Raw genomic sequence first — 14,108 nt, 5'->3', positions numbered from 1 at the left:
TTTAGAAAGCTATAAAAAGTTTGAGACAGTTTCAGAATTTCCTAAAAAAGTTCTTCTTCTATAATATTCGTCTCTAAAATGTTCTAGATGATTTTAGAATGCTCTGGAGGGTTGTAGAAGGTCAAAGAAACTTCTAAAATGTTCTAGAACGTTTAAAAGTATTTTAGAATGTTCTAGAAGTTTTTGTATACTTTTGAAAAATATCCTCTCTTACAACTTCATACACCAAATTGTAAAAAAAATCAGGAAATTGTATTAGAAGAGCAGAGATACTTGAAACACTCAAACTCAAAATCAAAAAAATAAAACAATTTATTCACAACTATAAATATTGACAAAACAGTTTTTTTTGTTATTTTTTACGTGCAAATAAAAAAATAAATATAAAATACAACAAAATACATTTAAATGCAAACACTGGTGAATTACGAATTGATAAAAATAAGTACAATCGTCCTGTTTTTCAAAATGACAGAAAATTGCAAATGGCGTCTGCTACCTGTCATTTTGATTTTTCTAAAAAAAAACCAGTTTGTGCTCGTTTTCTATTAAATCGAGGACGATCAATCCGATGGTAGCGGTAATTTTCCCCTAACTCCTCAAAACACTCGATTTTTTGTAACTTTTTTGAACTGGGTGACAGTTACGCACAAACCGACCTCACAAATGGATTCCCTATACCTAAATTAGTCGAAAACGAGTACAAACAACCCTAGGATATATCAATTCAAAATAGCTGAAATTTTTTTTCTGAATAAAAAAACGAGTTTAGATTCGTTTTCTACTAAATCGAGGACGGGGAATCCAATGTAAACGTGATTTTTTCTTTAACTCTTCAAAATACTCAATTTTTTTGTAACTTAGCGGTTAGGTCCACAGAGAAGTGGGTAAAATGCCTTCGACGGTTGCCGCCCCCGGAGTGAGATCCTCTTTGCCCAAAAAGTTTAAGGGCAACAATACCAGGTGGCCCTGAAAAAAACAAACAAAATTCTATTTAAAGAAAAATCATAATATAATTTTTCTCAAACCTGAATGCTTTCGAGCATTTTTTCAGCCCTGGACAGTTCGTCCACCCACAACGGTTTCAAGTCGTTGTTACGCTTAATGTCAGCGAAACTTTCCACTCGATCCGATGGCAAACAGTGGAAAACTTTTTCATAAAATTCCGTGTTTAAACTGGCAGTGTTCCACCAGACGTCCCTACAAAAAAAAACACCGCCATTTTTGATGTTTCTCAAACCGAGTTATAGTTAGCGTCAAACTGACAGTTGGAATGAATTCCCCGTCCGCAAATTAGTCGAAAACCAGTACAAACACGACCCTTCTAACTCAACCCCAAACTCGCCCACTTACTTGTAAAACTCTTTACTGATGGGGTCGTCGACGTTAAAGACCCCATCCTGACCGTCCAACAATCCTAAATGTTCGCCGAACAAATATTTCCGCAAACTTCCGGCAAACTTGCCGCACGGATACGCCTGCCCGTCCATCACTCCCTCCTCAAACGTCTCGTCCTGGAAATCCATCCATTCTAACCTCAATTACTCTCACCCTCAATCGACTCACCTCAATAATGAGAGCGATCTCCGAGTCTCGTTTGCCGATCAACGAGCGATCGTTGATGTTGGCCGAACCGCAAATCACCACTTTGTCGTCGACGATCATCAGTTTTGAGTGCACGTAAATCAGTTCGGTGATTGGTTCTGAGTTGAGACGCGCGTGCGTTCTGAGCCCGTAGAAGCTGATGTACTCAAAAGGGTCGGAGATTCCCGCTTTTTTCAATCGGTTCAGAATTGCGTCCTTGCCGCTGCAAAACACCAAAATTCATTGATAAAAACGACTTATATAATGTTTGAGACCCTATTTTTAACTTGTTTTAGCTTTTATTCTTTTTTAAATGCTTACTAATGCTACTTTATAAAATTAATTTTTTCCAGTTTTGAGTGTTTAAAAATGTTTGAGACCTTGTTTTTAACGTTTTTTTTTATCTTTTTTTTTTTTTTTGTATTTTTTTATTTTTGACTTATATTTGAGACTATATTTATTTTTTTTTGTGTTTGTTTACCTGGAAATCGAAGCATAGTTCCAGTGAGTGATGGCGTGCAGAGCCGTACCAGTTTCGGCTCCCACTTCACCTTCAAAGCCGGGCAACAGGGGCATCACAACGTACACCCTAAACGTTTTTTTCTCCCTACGAGCAAAAAAGAAACTCAAAAAAAAACTTAAAAGAAAAACCAAAAACTCACTTGAAAGCGCGCAAAATCCGATTGAACAACGCCTCGCCCACTTGATTGCGCGTGTTGGGATTATTGAGCGACAGAGCGATAAAAAACTGATTTTCGATATAAATGTAGTGCTGGGCGCGCGTTATCGTATCGATATACGCCTCGTGGATGCTCTGTTCTACGTGGTTCGAGTCCAAGAAGCCTCCAGACCAAGCGCTCAAGCTGCGCAGCACCTTTTTTCACGAAATTTTGTAAATAATCAGGTTATGTTTCATCTTGTAGAGCATTAAATTCTCTATAATTCACTTTACTTAATTTTTTTAACTTTACAAATACTGGAGTTATGAAGGTTTGAAATTATGGGGACACTTTAGCAATTTTAGTACAACAGTACAGTTTTTGCTCCGTAACTCCTTTATAAATCATTTTAGGACAAAAACAATAGAAAGCAATCTTGTAGAACAAAAATTTTCCTACAAATCTATTTTTTTAAATTTTTCATAACTTTACAAATAATCGAGTTATGGGCGATGAAAGCTGAAGGGTCACTTTAGCAATTTTAGTGCAACCGAACGGTTTTGGCACCATAACTCCTTGAGGACATTTTTGACAGTTGTTTTGACTTACCTGACAGGTGACGTTCTGTGATCTGCCAGTCAAATTGATTGACAGCGGCTTGACGTCACTAGAGTAGGATTTAGGCAGGAGGTAGGGGTAGGAGGGATTGTTCTTCGCTTTTTCCAGTTTCGTACAGTTCCAACGGTGGATAAAATGTCTGGCAACGTCGCGGGCGGCAGCGCCTTGGGCGCACACTCCTACGTCGTGCCACGGCATCCTCGGAGTGGTTCCCTACAATTTTTTAATTTTTTTTTTAGTTTTTAAATGGAGTGAAAATACTCACACGATCGATGAAATCGTCAAAGGGCGAATCCAATTTCGTGAAATCTTTGACGATGAAATTGACGTAGTCCTTGCCCACCCAGTATTTGGCGGAACCGTCCAAACTGTCAATTTTCAATAAATCGACCTTGTCCGTCCCATCCAGCTCCGTATCGGGAGTGTTTGGTTTCAGGGGCGGCTCGTCCTCGACAGGGGGGTACACCAAACTAATCAGTTCCTTGCCCTTCGACTTGACGCGGTACGAAATGTCACGGAACACGTTCTTTCGTTCCAGTTCTGGCGTGTTTGGTTTGTACGAGCACCTGCACGAGACCCCCGCTACAGTGTGGCGCAAAAATCAACTTTCTAACTGTTAAAATGACGGAGTTACGCGCTGTCAAAGTTGTCATTGCACAAAACATGTATATCTCTTTAAGGAGTGAGTGAAGGAGTGAGTTTTTTTAATTTTTTCTCTAACTTAATAAATAACGGAGTTATGAGGGTTGAAACTTGTGGGGTCACTATAGCTATTTTAGTGCAACAGTACAGTTTTTGCTTCATAACTCCTTTATAAATTATTTTAGGACCAAAACAGTAGAGAACAATATTGTAAAGCATAAAATTCTCTACAATTCTTGTATCTTTTCAAATAATGGAGTTATGAAGCTTAAAATTTGTAGGGTCACTTTCGTGCTTTCGTCCAGTTTTTATCTCCCTTAGAAAGAAAGTTGAAATTTTTTTATTTTTGTAATTTCGACTTTTTAAAAATGTTTGAGACTTTATTTTTATCGTTTTTTACCTTTTTTTTTGTATTTTTTTTGTCTTGACTTTTTTATATATTTTTTTAATTTTTACTTTTTAAAAATGTTTGAGACTGTACTGTTATCATGGATTTTTTTCAGTTTTATTTTTTTAAATATTTGAGATTTATTTTTCACCTTTTTGTTGCTATACTTTAGCACTTTTAGGTTTTTCTCAAATAACGCCGTTTATAGTCATCTGAGGACAGAGCATCTCAGAAGGGTTAGAGCTTGAAATTCTCTACAAACTTGCGTTTGAACCATATCGAATTTACAGTAAATAACCAAGTTACATTAAGTTGTGGGGTCACTTTAGCACTTGTGCTTTCGTCCAGTTTTACTCCCATATCTCCTTAAGGAGTTACTTTAAACCAAAAACACCACAGAACAATTTTGTAGACCATAAAATTTTCTACAGTTCGATTTTTTTTAATTTCTTTCTAATGCCACAAGTAACCAAGTTATGAGAGTTTAAATTTGTTTGGTCACTTGTGGAACTTTTGTGCCTTCGTCCGGCTTTGCCTCATATCTCTGTTAGGAGTTATTTTAGGACCAAAACACTTAAAAGCAATCTTGTAGAGCATGAAATTCCCTACCAACTACTTTTTTGAATTTTTTTTCCAGTGATACCAATAACCGAGTTATTGAGGTGACAACTTACTTGGGCGTCATCAGCAGTTGATCGCCAGGTTCTAACTGGGGCAACAGGTCCGGAGTGGGGTACTCCTGAGGCTGGCACGGTTCCGGCGCAGGCGCTTTACGGTAGTACGGCTCTGGAATGGGATGAATGACGTCACCACTAGGTCGGTTTGACGTTCTAAGGCGCGCCGTTGCCAAATCGCCCACGGCGGGTGTCGCGCTGCCCAAATCGGTCAGGCGATGTTGCCGATCGTCCCAACGGCCGTAGCACAAGTCGAGACCGCCCACAAATGCGACAGTTTGATCGACGACCACCATTTTCTCGTGATGCGCCCAGAAAAAGACCCCCGCCTTGGCGTGGTCCGGATGTCGCAGCACTTTGACGTTTTTGTGTATGCTTTGGAGCCGCTGTTTGCTGTAGAAACTGTTCAAACCGAGGGCCAATTCCACTTCTTTGTACAGCAACACGTAGACCATGACCCCAGCAATCTGTAGATGATTAAATTCTATACAATTGCATTTTTTTAATTTTTCTCTACCCCAACAAATAACCGAGTTAAGAGGGTTTAAATTTGTGGGGTCACTTTGACATTTTTGTGCAACCGTCCGGTTTTTGATCCATATTTCCTTAAGGAGTCACTTTACGTGAAAAATCCTTAAAAGCAATCTTGTAGAGCATAAAATTTGCTACAATTTGCCACAATTTGCAAATAATACAGTTAAAAAGCTTTAAAGTTGTAGAGTCACTTTAGTGCTTTCATCCAGTTTTACCTCGCATCTCCCTTAGAAAGAAAGTTAGTAACGTTTTTTCACCTTTTTTAATAACTCATTTAGTTTTTGTGTTTTTCATAAACTTTTTTCAATTTTGATTTTGTAACAATATTTGAGACCCTTTATTTAACAAATTTTCACCTGTTTTTAACTGTTTTTTTAACTGTGGCATATGCAATTATCTACAATTTGCTTTTTTTTAATTTTTTTCGTAACTTTAAAAATAATCGAGTTATGAGGATTTAAAGCTGTCGGGTGACTTTAGCATTTTAGTGCAACTTCTTCGTTTGTATTTCCTTTTTTTAATTTTTGTCTAACCTAACAAATAACCGTGTTATGGGGCTGTAAAGTTGTGGGGTCACTTTAGCATTTAAAAAATACTACTTACAGCTTTACGTTCCAACACGCGATCCAGTCGCCAGTAGTCCCCAACCAATGCGGGTCTTTTTAAGTAAATCTCGGGGCTGAGCCACCAGTCGGTAATGTAGATTTCTTCCTTAGCTGCTTCGAGAGCGTCGGCTACCGATGCCATGTAGTCGCACCCGTCCACGAACCACGTGGCCGTGACGTTGTTCCTGATTGGTGCGAACGAACGATGCGGATTGGGCAGCACAAAGTCCCTGGCTGAAAGTGACCCGAAAAATGATTTCTGACCCCACTGAAGCGTTCAGTCGAACCTGTTGTCGCTTGCGTTGCGCGAAAGGCTTCGATCCATTCTTTGCGTTTGCGTTTGGTGCCCGCGCGGAACGTGAGCGTGCGCGTAGCTGTTTGCACGTGCCAGCTGGTGCTCAACGGGCTGCGCGATATGCGCGTGGCCACCTCGAAACACTGATCGAACAGGACGACGCAACTGATTTGGCCGGTGTCAGGGTTCAGGTAGCCGAAACACGTGTCCTTCAGAAAGAGCCAACGGCGCAACCAACGCGCGCAAATCAATCGGTCGCAGCAGTTTTGCAACCTGAAAACCGACAAATCCAACTTGGTTAATCGATAGACGGGGAAATTCTCTACAATTTTCGTTTTTAAAGTTTTAAGCTAACTTGACGCGTAACGGAGATATGATTTTTTTTGTTGTCACTTTTGCACCTCTGCTCGGTTTTTGCCTCATATCTCTCTTAGTACTAATTTTACGACAAAAACACTAGAGGACAATGTTATAAAGCATACAATTAATTCCCTAAAATATATTTTTGTTATTTTAACTCTACAAATAATTAAGTTATAAAGATTTAGTTTTGACTTTTTAAAAATGTTTGAGACTTTCTTTTTAACGTTTTTCATTTTATTTTGATTGTGTTTTTTATTTCTTCTTTTTTTTTATTTTTTTTTTAATGTTTGGGACCCTATTTTTAACGTTTTTGCACCGTTTTTAATAATTCGTTTTGTTTTTGTGTTTTCTAAAAACACTTTTTTTTATTTTGATTTTTTAAAAATGTTTGAAACCGTATTAATATTTTTTTTATTTTTTTTGTTGTTCTTTTTACTAATTTTTTTCAATTTCGATTTTTTAAAATAATTTGAGACTTTATTTTACCTTTATGTCTTTTTTTTTGTTTTAGTGCAACCGTACAGTTTTTGCTCCATAACTTCTGTATAAATATTTTTAGGACAAAAGCACTGGAGCAAACTTGTAGAGCATGAAATTCCCTACAATTTCAATATTTATTATTTATTTCCAACTTTCCTTCATAACGGAGTTATGAAAGTTTAAAGTTTTGGGGTCACTTTCGCATTTTTGCGCAACCATTCAGTTTTTGCCCGATATTTCCGTTATCAGTCACAGAGAGAGAGAGTTTACGACAAAAACACTTGAAAGCAATTTTCTAGAGCGAGAATGTTCCTACAATTTCAGTTTTTCAGCTTTTTCTAATCAAATAACGGAGTTATCAAGGTTTGAAGTGATTGGGGTCACTTACCGCAAACAGCAAAAGCAACTGTAACATCCGAAACAGTTGCAGCCAGTCTGGCCGGGGTGGGTACTACCCGATTTTTTTTTGACAGCGCCCTCTTTGCTTTTGTCGCCCAAATCTCTGATGAAGGACAATCGGCTCACTTCCAGGAAATGCAGCTGGAGAATGAAGTAAAACAGTTTTGGGGTCACAAATAGCAATTTTGCTTACGGTTGCCGGATGATTTTTGTAGATTACGATCGACAGCAAATTGTTCAGGTACTCTTCGAGTTGTTTCATTCGATTCGGGATCCTTTCGTACGTTACCAGCAGCTCGGGTTTCTTCGGGAATCTGTCAACAGTCATATTTGACAGTTTGGTCAATTTGACAGCTCGTAACTCAATTATTTAAACTGTTACGTCAAAAAGTCACTGCACTTAATCGATAGTTTAGGCTGTAACCTATCTAAATTCCAATAAAAAACAGGTTCCAATTTGTACGGAATTACATAAAAGTTATATATAAATATTCCGAATAAAATAAACTAAACCAAGCTTTCCAAATTTGATATTTTCGAGTTTTTTTTCTTTGAAATTGGCATTATAGTTGGATTTTTACCTTTTGAGAATGACGTCATCTTTTTACATCTTTGTTTCGCGCATATCAAACATGTGAAATAGACAATTTTAGCAAAAAAGGCACGTTGTTAATTTTGTCGTCCTGTCAAATTAAAAACGTTGACATTTACTGTCACTTTGATTTAAACGAATATCAAAGGTATAAAAATGCTGCGCTACAATGAGAAGGCCCAAATGCTAATTCTAAAGTGCTGCTTTTTTTCGAGTACGAAAAGAAACAGTTTCCAGATGTCAACTGAAACTCTCATAATCACTCATTTTTCAAAGCATTTGTAGGTTAAAATTTGTGATCTAATTCCAGACATGCATGTTTTTTCACCTGCTTGACGTCATTCTCAAAGGGTAAAAATTTGACTATATCTGGATTTACATACAATTACACAAGCGAAATTACAGTAAAATCTATCAATGTTTGATTTTTTTTTGAAATTTGAAATGCTGTCGCATTACGTTTTTTCGTTTTGTGGGAATTTTTTTGTTTGCCTAACATTACGACGAATTACATGAAATTACATTTAGTGTAACAAAAAAAGCAAACTTTGAAATGCACGTCACGATTAAAATTTAAAAAAATTAAATATTATCCGACATTAGGTACATGGAATTACAGTGAAATTGATCGACGACGAAAAAAATGTTTCCTGGCGGTGTAAGGCAAATTTGCCATATTTTTAGAACGTAAAACTTCAACATTTTTCAAAACGGTCTAATTTGGATGGAATTACAGTGGAATTACCAGGGAATTCAATTTCAGTAAAAAAAAACAGTTTTTAATTCAACAGCCCGTAACTCGGTTATTTTCACAGTTAGCGGGTTGATTTTTTTACCATCGTGTAGGCCGTGAATTTCTCTATAAATCACTTTTAATAGTTTTAGTAGCAAAGTTGTTAAAAAAGCGAGTTATTTTGACTTAAAGTGTCAAGAGTAAAATTATCGTAAAACATGTGTTACGTTACTTTGACAGCTCTTAACTCGGTTATTTTGACAGTTAGCAATGTTTAGTTTTGACCACTTTGTAGCCCATGACATTCTCTTTCAAATGTGTACTAAAGTGTTATAGGAAATTGGGTTAAATTAGGGAGTTATCGCACTTTAAATACTCGGAAGTTTGTCAAATTGTTGAAACAATAATAGACAATTTGACAGCTAGTAACTCAGTTATTTTGACAGTTAGCAAAGTCTAGTTTTAATCACTATGTAGCCCATGAAATTCTCTTTCAAATATATAAAAGGTGTTAGTTATAGCAAATCCTCAAGTTAAGGAGTTATCGCAATCTAAACACTCTGATTTTTGTCAAGGTATTGAAACATTACAGCAAACTTTGACACCTTGTAACTTGGTTATTTTGACAGTTACAGAGTGGCTAAATATACTAATTTAAAGCCCTTTACATCTACTCTTGACAACTCTGTGGTGTCTATAAAAAAAAGTCAAATAAGCGAGTTAATGACAATTTAGTCATAATTTGACGGTTGCCACTTTGACAGCTCATAACTCGGTTATTTGACCACCTACAGGGTGCTTCAAAATGTCGTTTTAAAGGTCTTTAAACCGACTTTCGATCACCCAGTTTTTTTACCTGGGAAGAGCCGCTTTTCTCTTTCCCTTCTTGTTTTTCGGTACGTTCTCCTTGAAGGTTTTCCGCTTGTTTTTGTGCGTTTTACTGGGCAAGGGTATGTTCAAACCTGTACGAAACAGCACCAGGTCCTGGTGCAAATTGTGCACGTCCTTGTACCGCTTTTTGATCGACCAGTTAAAGCCCGCATGCGTCACAGCGATCGTGTACCTGTCAGAGGGACGGGGAGGGGTAATACAGGGTCGGTTTAAGGGGTATTAAGGTCACTTACAGGTTCGGATTGAGCATGTGCGTGGTCAAATCCCTTTCGTAGTTGACAAAAGTGACGGTGACGTCCTCGCCGGGGACGAATACGTCCCTGGAAATCGAGCTAAACTTGACGTTGTCGTGGATTTTGTTGAATTTTAAACTTTCAAAATTTTCCTCTGTAAATCAGTCAATGTCAGGGTTACGATATTGATTTTTGGGCTTCAGGTAGCCTTGACATAACAGATTGTGTGGTATTTTTTTTCAAAATGTTTGCTCTTTAAGTTCCCGAGTTATCTGATCGCAAAAGTTGCGCTGTCACGATTGATCACTGATTATCCAACTAAACTTTTGAACCCCCACCAAAAGTAACAGAGCTTTGATTTTTTGACAAAAAACAAAACGTCATTTTGAAGATTGCGGATTTGATTTTTTGACACAAAATAGTCATGACCTTGAAGATTAAATGTGATTTTTGTCAAAATTTTTCTCTTTAAATTCTGGGGGTTATAAAGCAAAATGCCGGGCGTAGCCCAATTACAATACTCACGGTGCAATACAACTTTCAAAATGGCGTCAAAACGTCATTTTGAAGGTTACGGACTTGATTTTTTGACGCAAAACAGCAATGAAGCCTTGAAGGTTAACTTTGTTTTTTTTTTGAATTCTCACCATACAAATTCATACTTTTTTTGACAGTTAAACGTCAAAATACCAAAAATTGGAAATTTTTAGGTTAGGTTCGTTACCGTTCAGTTCGTCGTCGCTATTTTCGATGGCAACCGGTCCATCGCCAATGTCCACCACTGTTATCGAATCGGGAATTTCCAAAACGTCATCGTAGTCGGCGTCGGAACCGATACTGGTCCTTGGCAGTGACAATTCCGGGCTCAAATTGTCCGCCATTTTGTTTTGTGTTTTCTTCAATTTTTCCACGGAAACCCTGAAAAACGCACGAAAAACTCCAATCAGACGATTCTAACATCGATATACAGGGTGGTCCAGTTTTAAATGTCAATAATTCACCAATCCATAGCCAATTAAAAAATGACATGCATTATGTCATTTTCCTGAAAAATGCTTTCTAAGTAAAACACATTCCTTCAAATTTCTGTTTAAAAAATCGTTTTTTTTGTCATAACTGTCAAACCGTTGGAGCAATTTTGATCAAATTTGGAACAAGCACTTATGAAATTAGTACTCATGAATGACGTTTGCCAAAATTCTTCAGTACCGTAGATACAGGAAGTTTTAATGTTTTTGCCTTATCTTCTACGTCTCTCATTTTTCAAAAATTACAGTTTTTTTAAATTTCACTGTTCACGATTAAAAAAAAATTACCTCTTATAAAATTCTGATTTAAAACTTCGTTTACGAGATAATTCAGTTATTACGTTCAAAGACCGAAAACGGAAAATTCACTTAAGTAGCTTAAAAAATTTCATTGTAGCCAGTTTTCATAGTTTCCAGACAAACTGAAAGACTTTAGTTTTGAAAATTGACTTCAGAAGCATAAAAATTGTGTTTGTAACCAGTTTTCATGCAAATCGAGACACTTTAATATTGAAAATTGATTTGTAGACATAAAAAAACTACTTTTTCTAGAATTTTTGACTACAAATTCATACATTTAAACCTTAAAAATTGACTTAAACAACAAAAACTGACTATGAACTAATGAAAAGTAACATCAGAATCTTAAAATTTGCATTTGAAGTAAATTTTCATAATTTTGAGACAAATTTCAATATTTTAGTCTTGAAAATAGTCTTAGATAGAGGACATTGAAATTAGATTCATGAAAATTGTCATGAAAACTAACTTCTCTTGCTTTTTACTTTGCTTTTCATTTTCTCAGGATTCTGGACTATTATTAGTGCTTCAAAACTGCTTTCAGCTTGGAAAATCGAGTTTCAAGACTATCTTTACCAAGTTATTAACACAGCAAACTTAAAAAACAATTTTCACATTCTTCATAGACTTAAAATGGCATTCCATGCTTTGTCACTATTAAATCGACTTCTAGACACCTCAGTGCTGAAAATTCGAGCTAAAAATTATTTCTTAAAAATCTAGATTGTGTTACGACCTATCTTTACGAATTTTTTGACTTATCAGGCCTAAAAGCCAGTTTATACACTGTCCATAGTCTTGAAAATGTTATTTCAAGCTTCTTCACTATTAAATTGACTTCTAAACTCATAGGTGCAATAAATTGTAGCATCTTTAAGAAATGCAGACTGTTTTTAAAGTCTTTTTAAGACTTTATTTCCAAAAGTCAAGTTTCTTCAAGTCAAAAAGTAAAGTAATAAAAGTAAAAAATGTTGGTACCAAATGCTACGATATTAGTCTAGAGAACTAATTTTTAGAAATGAAATGTCCAAAAATTTAATTTACTTCTAGACTTGTTCCGGTCCAGAAAATTGAGTTGTACACCAATTAAAGTCCTGAAAATAGACTTTTGGACTCTCTTTAGTCCTAGTAAAGTCAGTTCTAGCTTAAGTCAACTTTTAGATTATCTTTAGAAGTAAAAAATGGGTTTCATGCACAATACAATCTTTGTCTTGATTTCCGGACTGTTTTTACTTCTTGAAATCCAGTTTCAGACACTCGACCAGGATGGCAGTCTGAGAAAACCAATTATAAGACTATTCCTAGTAGTAAATAGCAAGTATTTAGACTATTCAGTACAAATTTGGACTCTCACAAGTCTTGAATGTTCAAGTTTTACACTATAAAACGATTTTTGAAATTGAAATTTGGAGGACTGTATGTTCCTTAGGAAACGTTTTTTAGAAAAATGACATAATGCAAGTCAACTTATTTTTTGATTGGCTATCGAATGATGAATTATTGACACTTAAAACTGGACCACCCTGTATAATAATAAAGTAGACAAAAAATTGTCATGACAAAATGTGACAACTTTGACAGCTGTTTGTACCGTTGTTATGACAGCCAGCTCAAAGTTTAATTAATATTTAAATACGTCATTCGAAAGCTTGAAAATCAGGCTTTGTTTTATGTAATGGCAACTTTTTTGCTCCGACTGAAACTAAACGCGTTATTGAGGTTAGAAGCTGAGATAGATGCACTGCTACTACCCTGAATTTTGACAACTTACACTAATGCTAAAATTCAAAGTGTCATTTATCGATAAGTTTAAGCTACAAGGAGCCACGACCATTCAAATTAACCGCCAGAGTATGTTAATTTTAGTGGTGGTGATCAAATTGCCATTTTTACAACCACCGAGGTATGGGGGTGGTTTAAGGGGTGGTCACCCTCTAAAAAATTCAACCTCCGACTCTGGACAGTGTCCACACAAACTACGCATATCATTCCAGGTAGTTTTGATTCTTTGGGTTTTTTTGATATCCCAGGTAATTACGTCAAAAAATCGCAAAACAGTGAAACGCACTTTTGGTGAGACAAATTTGACAGCTGTATACGCCGATTCTGTGACAGCTAGCTCAAATGTTAATAAGTCATTCGAAAGCTTGAAATGTGAGTTTTCTTTTGTGTAATGGTAACTTTTTTACTCCGACTGCAACTAAGCGAGTTAATGAGGTTAGAAAAAAATGGTGCACGGCTACATCCTCAAATTTTGACTAGTTACACTAACCCTAAAATTCAAAGTACCATATCTCGGTTAGTTTTTAAGCTACAAAAATCAACGACCACTCAAATTAACCCTCTCAGCCTGCTCTTTTTAGTGGTGGTGCGTGAAGTGAATTAAACAAAAAAAAAACATTTCAAGGTCATTTTGGTACTGAATCATCCAATCAAATTGGGTCATGCCACAAAGTGAGGTTAAGTCGCTCAGTTTGATGGTTTGACGAAAAGGCCTTAACCTAACCTAAAAAATGGGTTTTCCATCAAAGTACCACCACCCAGCAATGTACAGGTACCCAAACTTACCTGGTACTACTTTTTAACCGAACGAATCACGTTTGTACTACACTAATCACAGTTTTGCCTTGAAAACACCCAGCTTTACGGTACCCGATTTGTTTTCAGTACAGGGTCGCAAGCGCAGTACCACCGCAAAGTAGAGCGTATTTACGTACGATCAGCTGTTTTGGGTAGGCAACCGTTCAAACACCCGACGTAAAAATATAGTTGCCACCAGTCGAAAGCCCGGCTTCAGACGGTTAATTTAAGTGATCGTAGCACTCCGAAAAATATTCGAGATACGTCACTTTAAAGTTTCTAACCCTTAGTTAGGGCCAATTAGTCGTACTCAAAATTGAGGGTGGTAGCACACCGTAGCAGTACATTATCCGCTTCTAACTTCAATAACTCGTTTAACTGTAGTCGGAGCAAAAAAGTTGCTATTACATGAAAGAAAGCCCTTATTTCAAGCTTTCGAACGACGTATTAAAGCTAGAGCTAGATGTCACAGCAACGACACGAACAGCTGTCAAAGTTGTCTCATATCGT

General features: G+C 36.6%; 1 protein-coding gene across 5 annotated transcripts; it reads right to left on the bottom strand.

The window, feature by feature from the left end:
• Window positions 1–294: 294 nt before the first annotated feature.
• Window positions 295–13,734, bottom strand: Pld (Phospholipase D). 5 transcript variants are annotated; one of them, XM_081979619.1, is made up of 18 exons: window positions 13,587–13,727; window positions 13,291–13,524; window positions 10,415–10,608; window positions 9,691–9,844; window positions 9,423–9,629; window positions 7,435–7,555; window positions 7,231–7,382; window positions 5,992–6,272; window positions 5,703–5,938; window positions 4,566–5,032; window positions 3,127–3,427; window positions 2,853–3,074; window positions 2,247–2,458; window positions 2,066–2,191; window positions 1,567–1,807; window positions 1,354–1,514; window positions 1,029–1,200; window positions 295–969 (listed from the first exon to the last, which is right to left on the bottom strand). In XM_081979619.1, exons 3-18 carry the CDS (start codon window positions 10,569–10,571, stop codon window positions 868–870), a joined length of 3,312 nt encoding a protein of 1,103 aa, XP_081835745.1. In that variant the 5' UTR covers window positions 10,572–10,608; window positions 13,291–13,524; window positions 13,587–13,727; the 3' UTR covers window positions 295–867. The 5 variants fall into 5 exon arrangements, with proteins under 5 accessions (XP_081835745.1, XP_081835744.1, XP_081835743.1 ...); XM_081979618.1 differs by lacking the exon at window positions 13,291–13,524 and having other exon boundaries at window positions 13,587–13,734; XM_081979617.1 differs by lacking the exons at window positions 13,291–13,524; window positions 13,587–13,727 and adding an exon at window positions 13,525–13,559.
• Between the last annotated feature and the right edge of the window lie 374 nt (window positions 13,735–14,108).

This window comes from Ips typographus, linkage group LG5, assembly GCF_016097725.1.
Source record: "Ips typographus isolate SLU linkage group LG5, UJ_Ityp_2.0, whole genome shotgun sequence".
Taxonomy (NCBI): Eukaryota; Metazoa; Arthropoda; class Insecta; order Coleoptera; family Curculionidae; genus Ips; species Ips typographus.
This window is presented reverse-complemented; position numbering and strand designations above follow the sequence as displayed.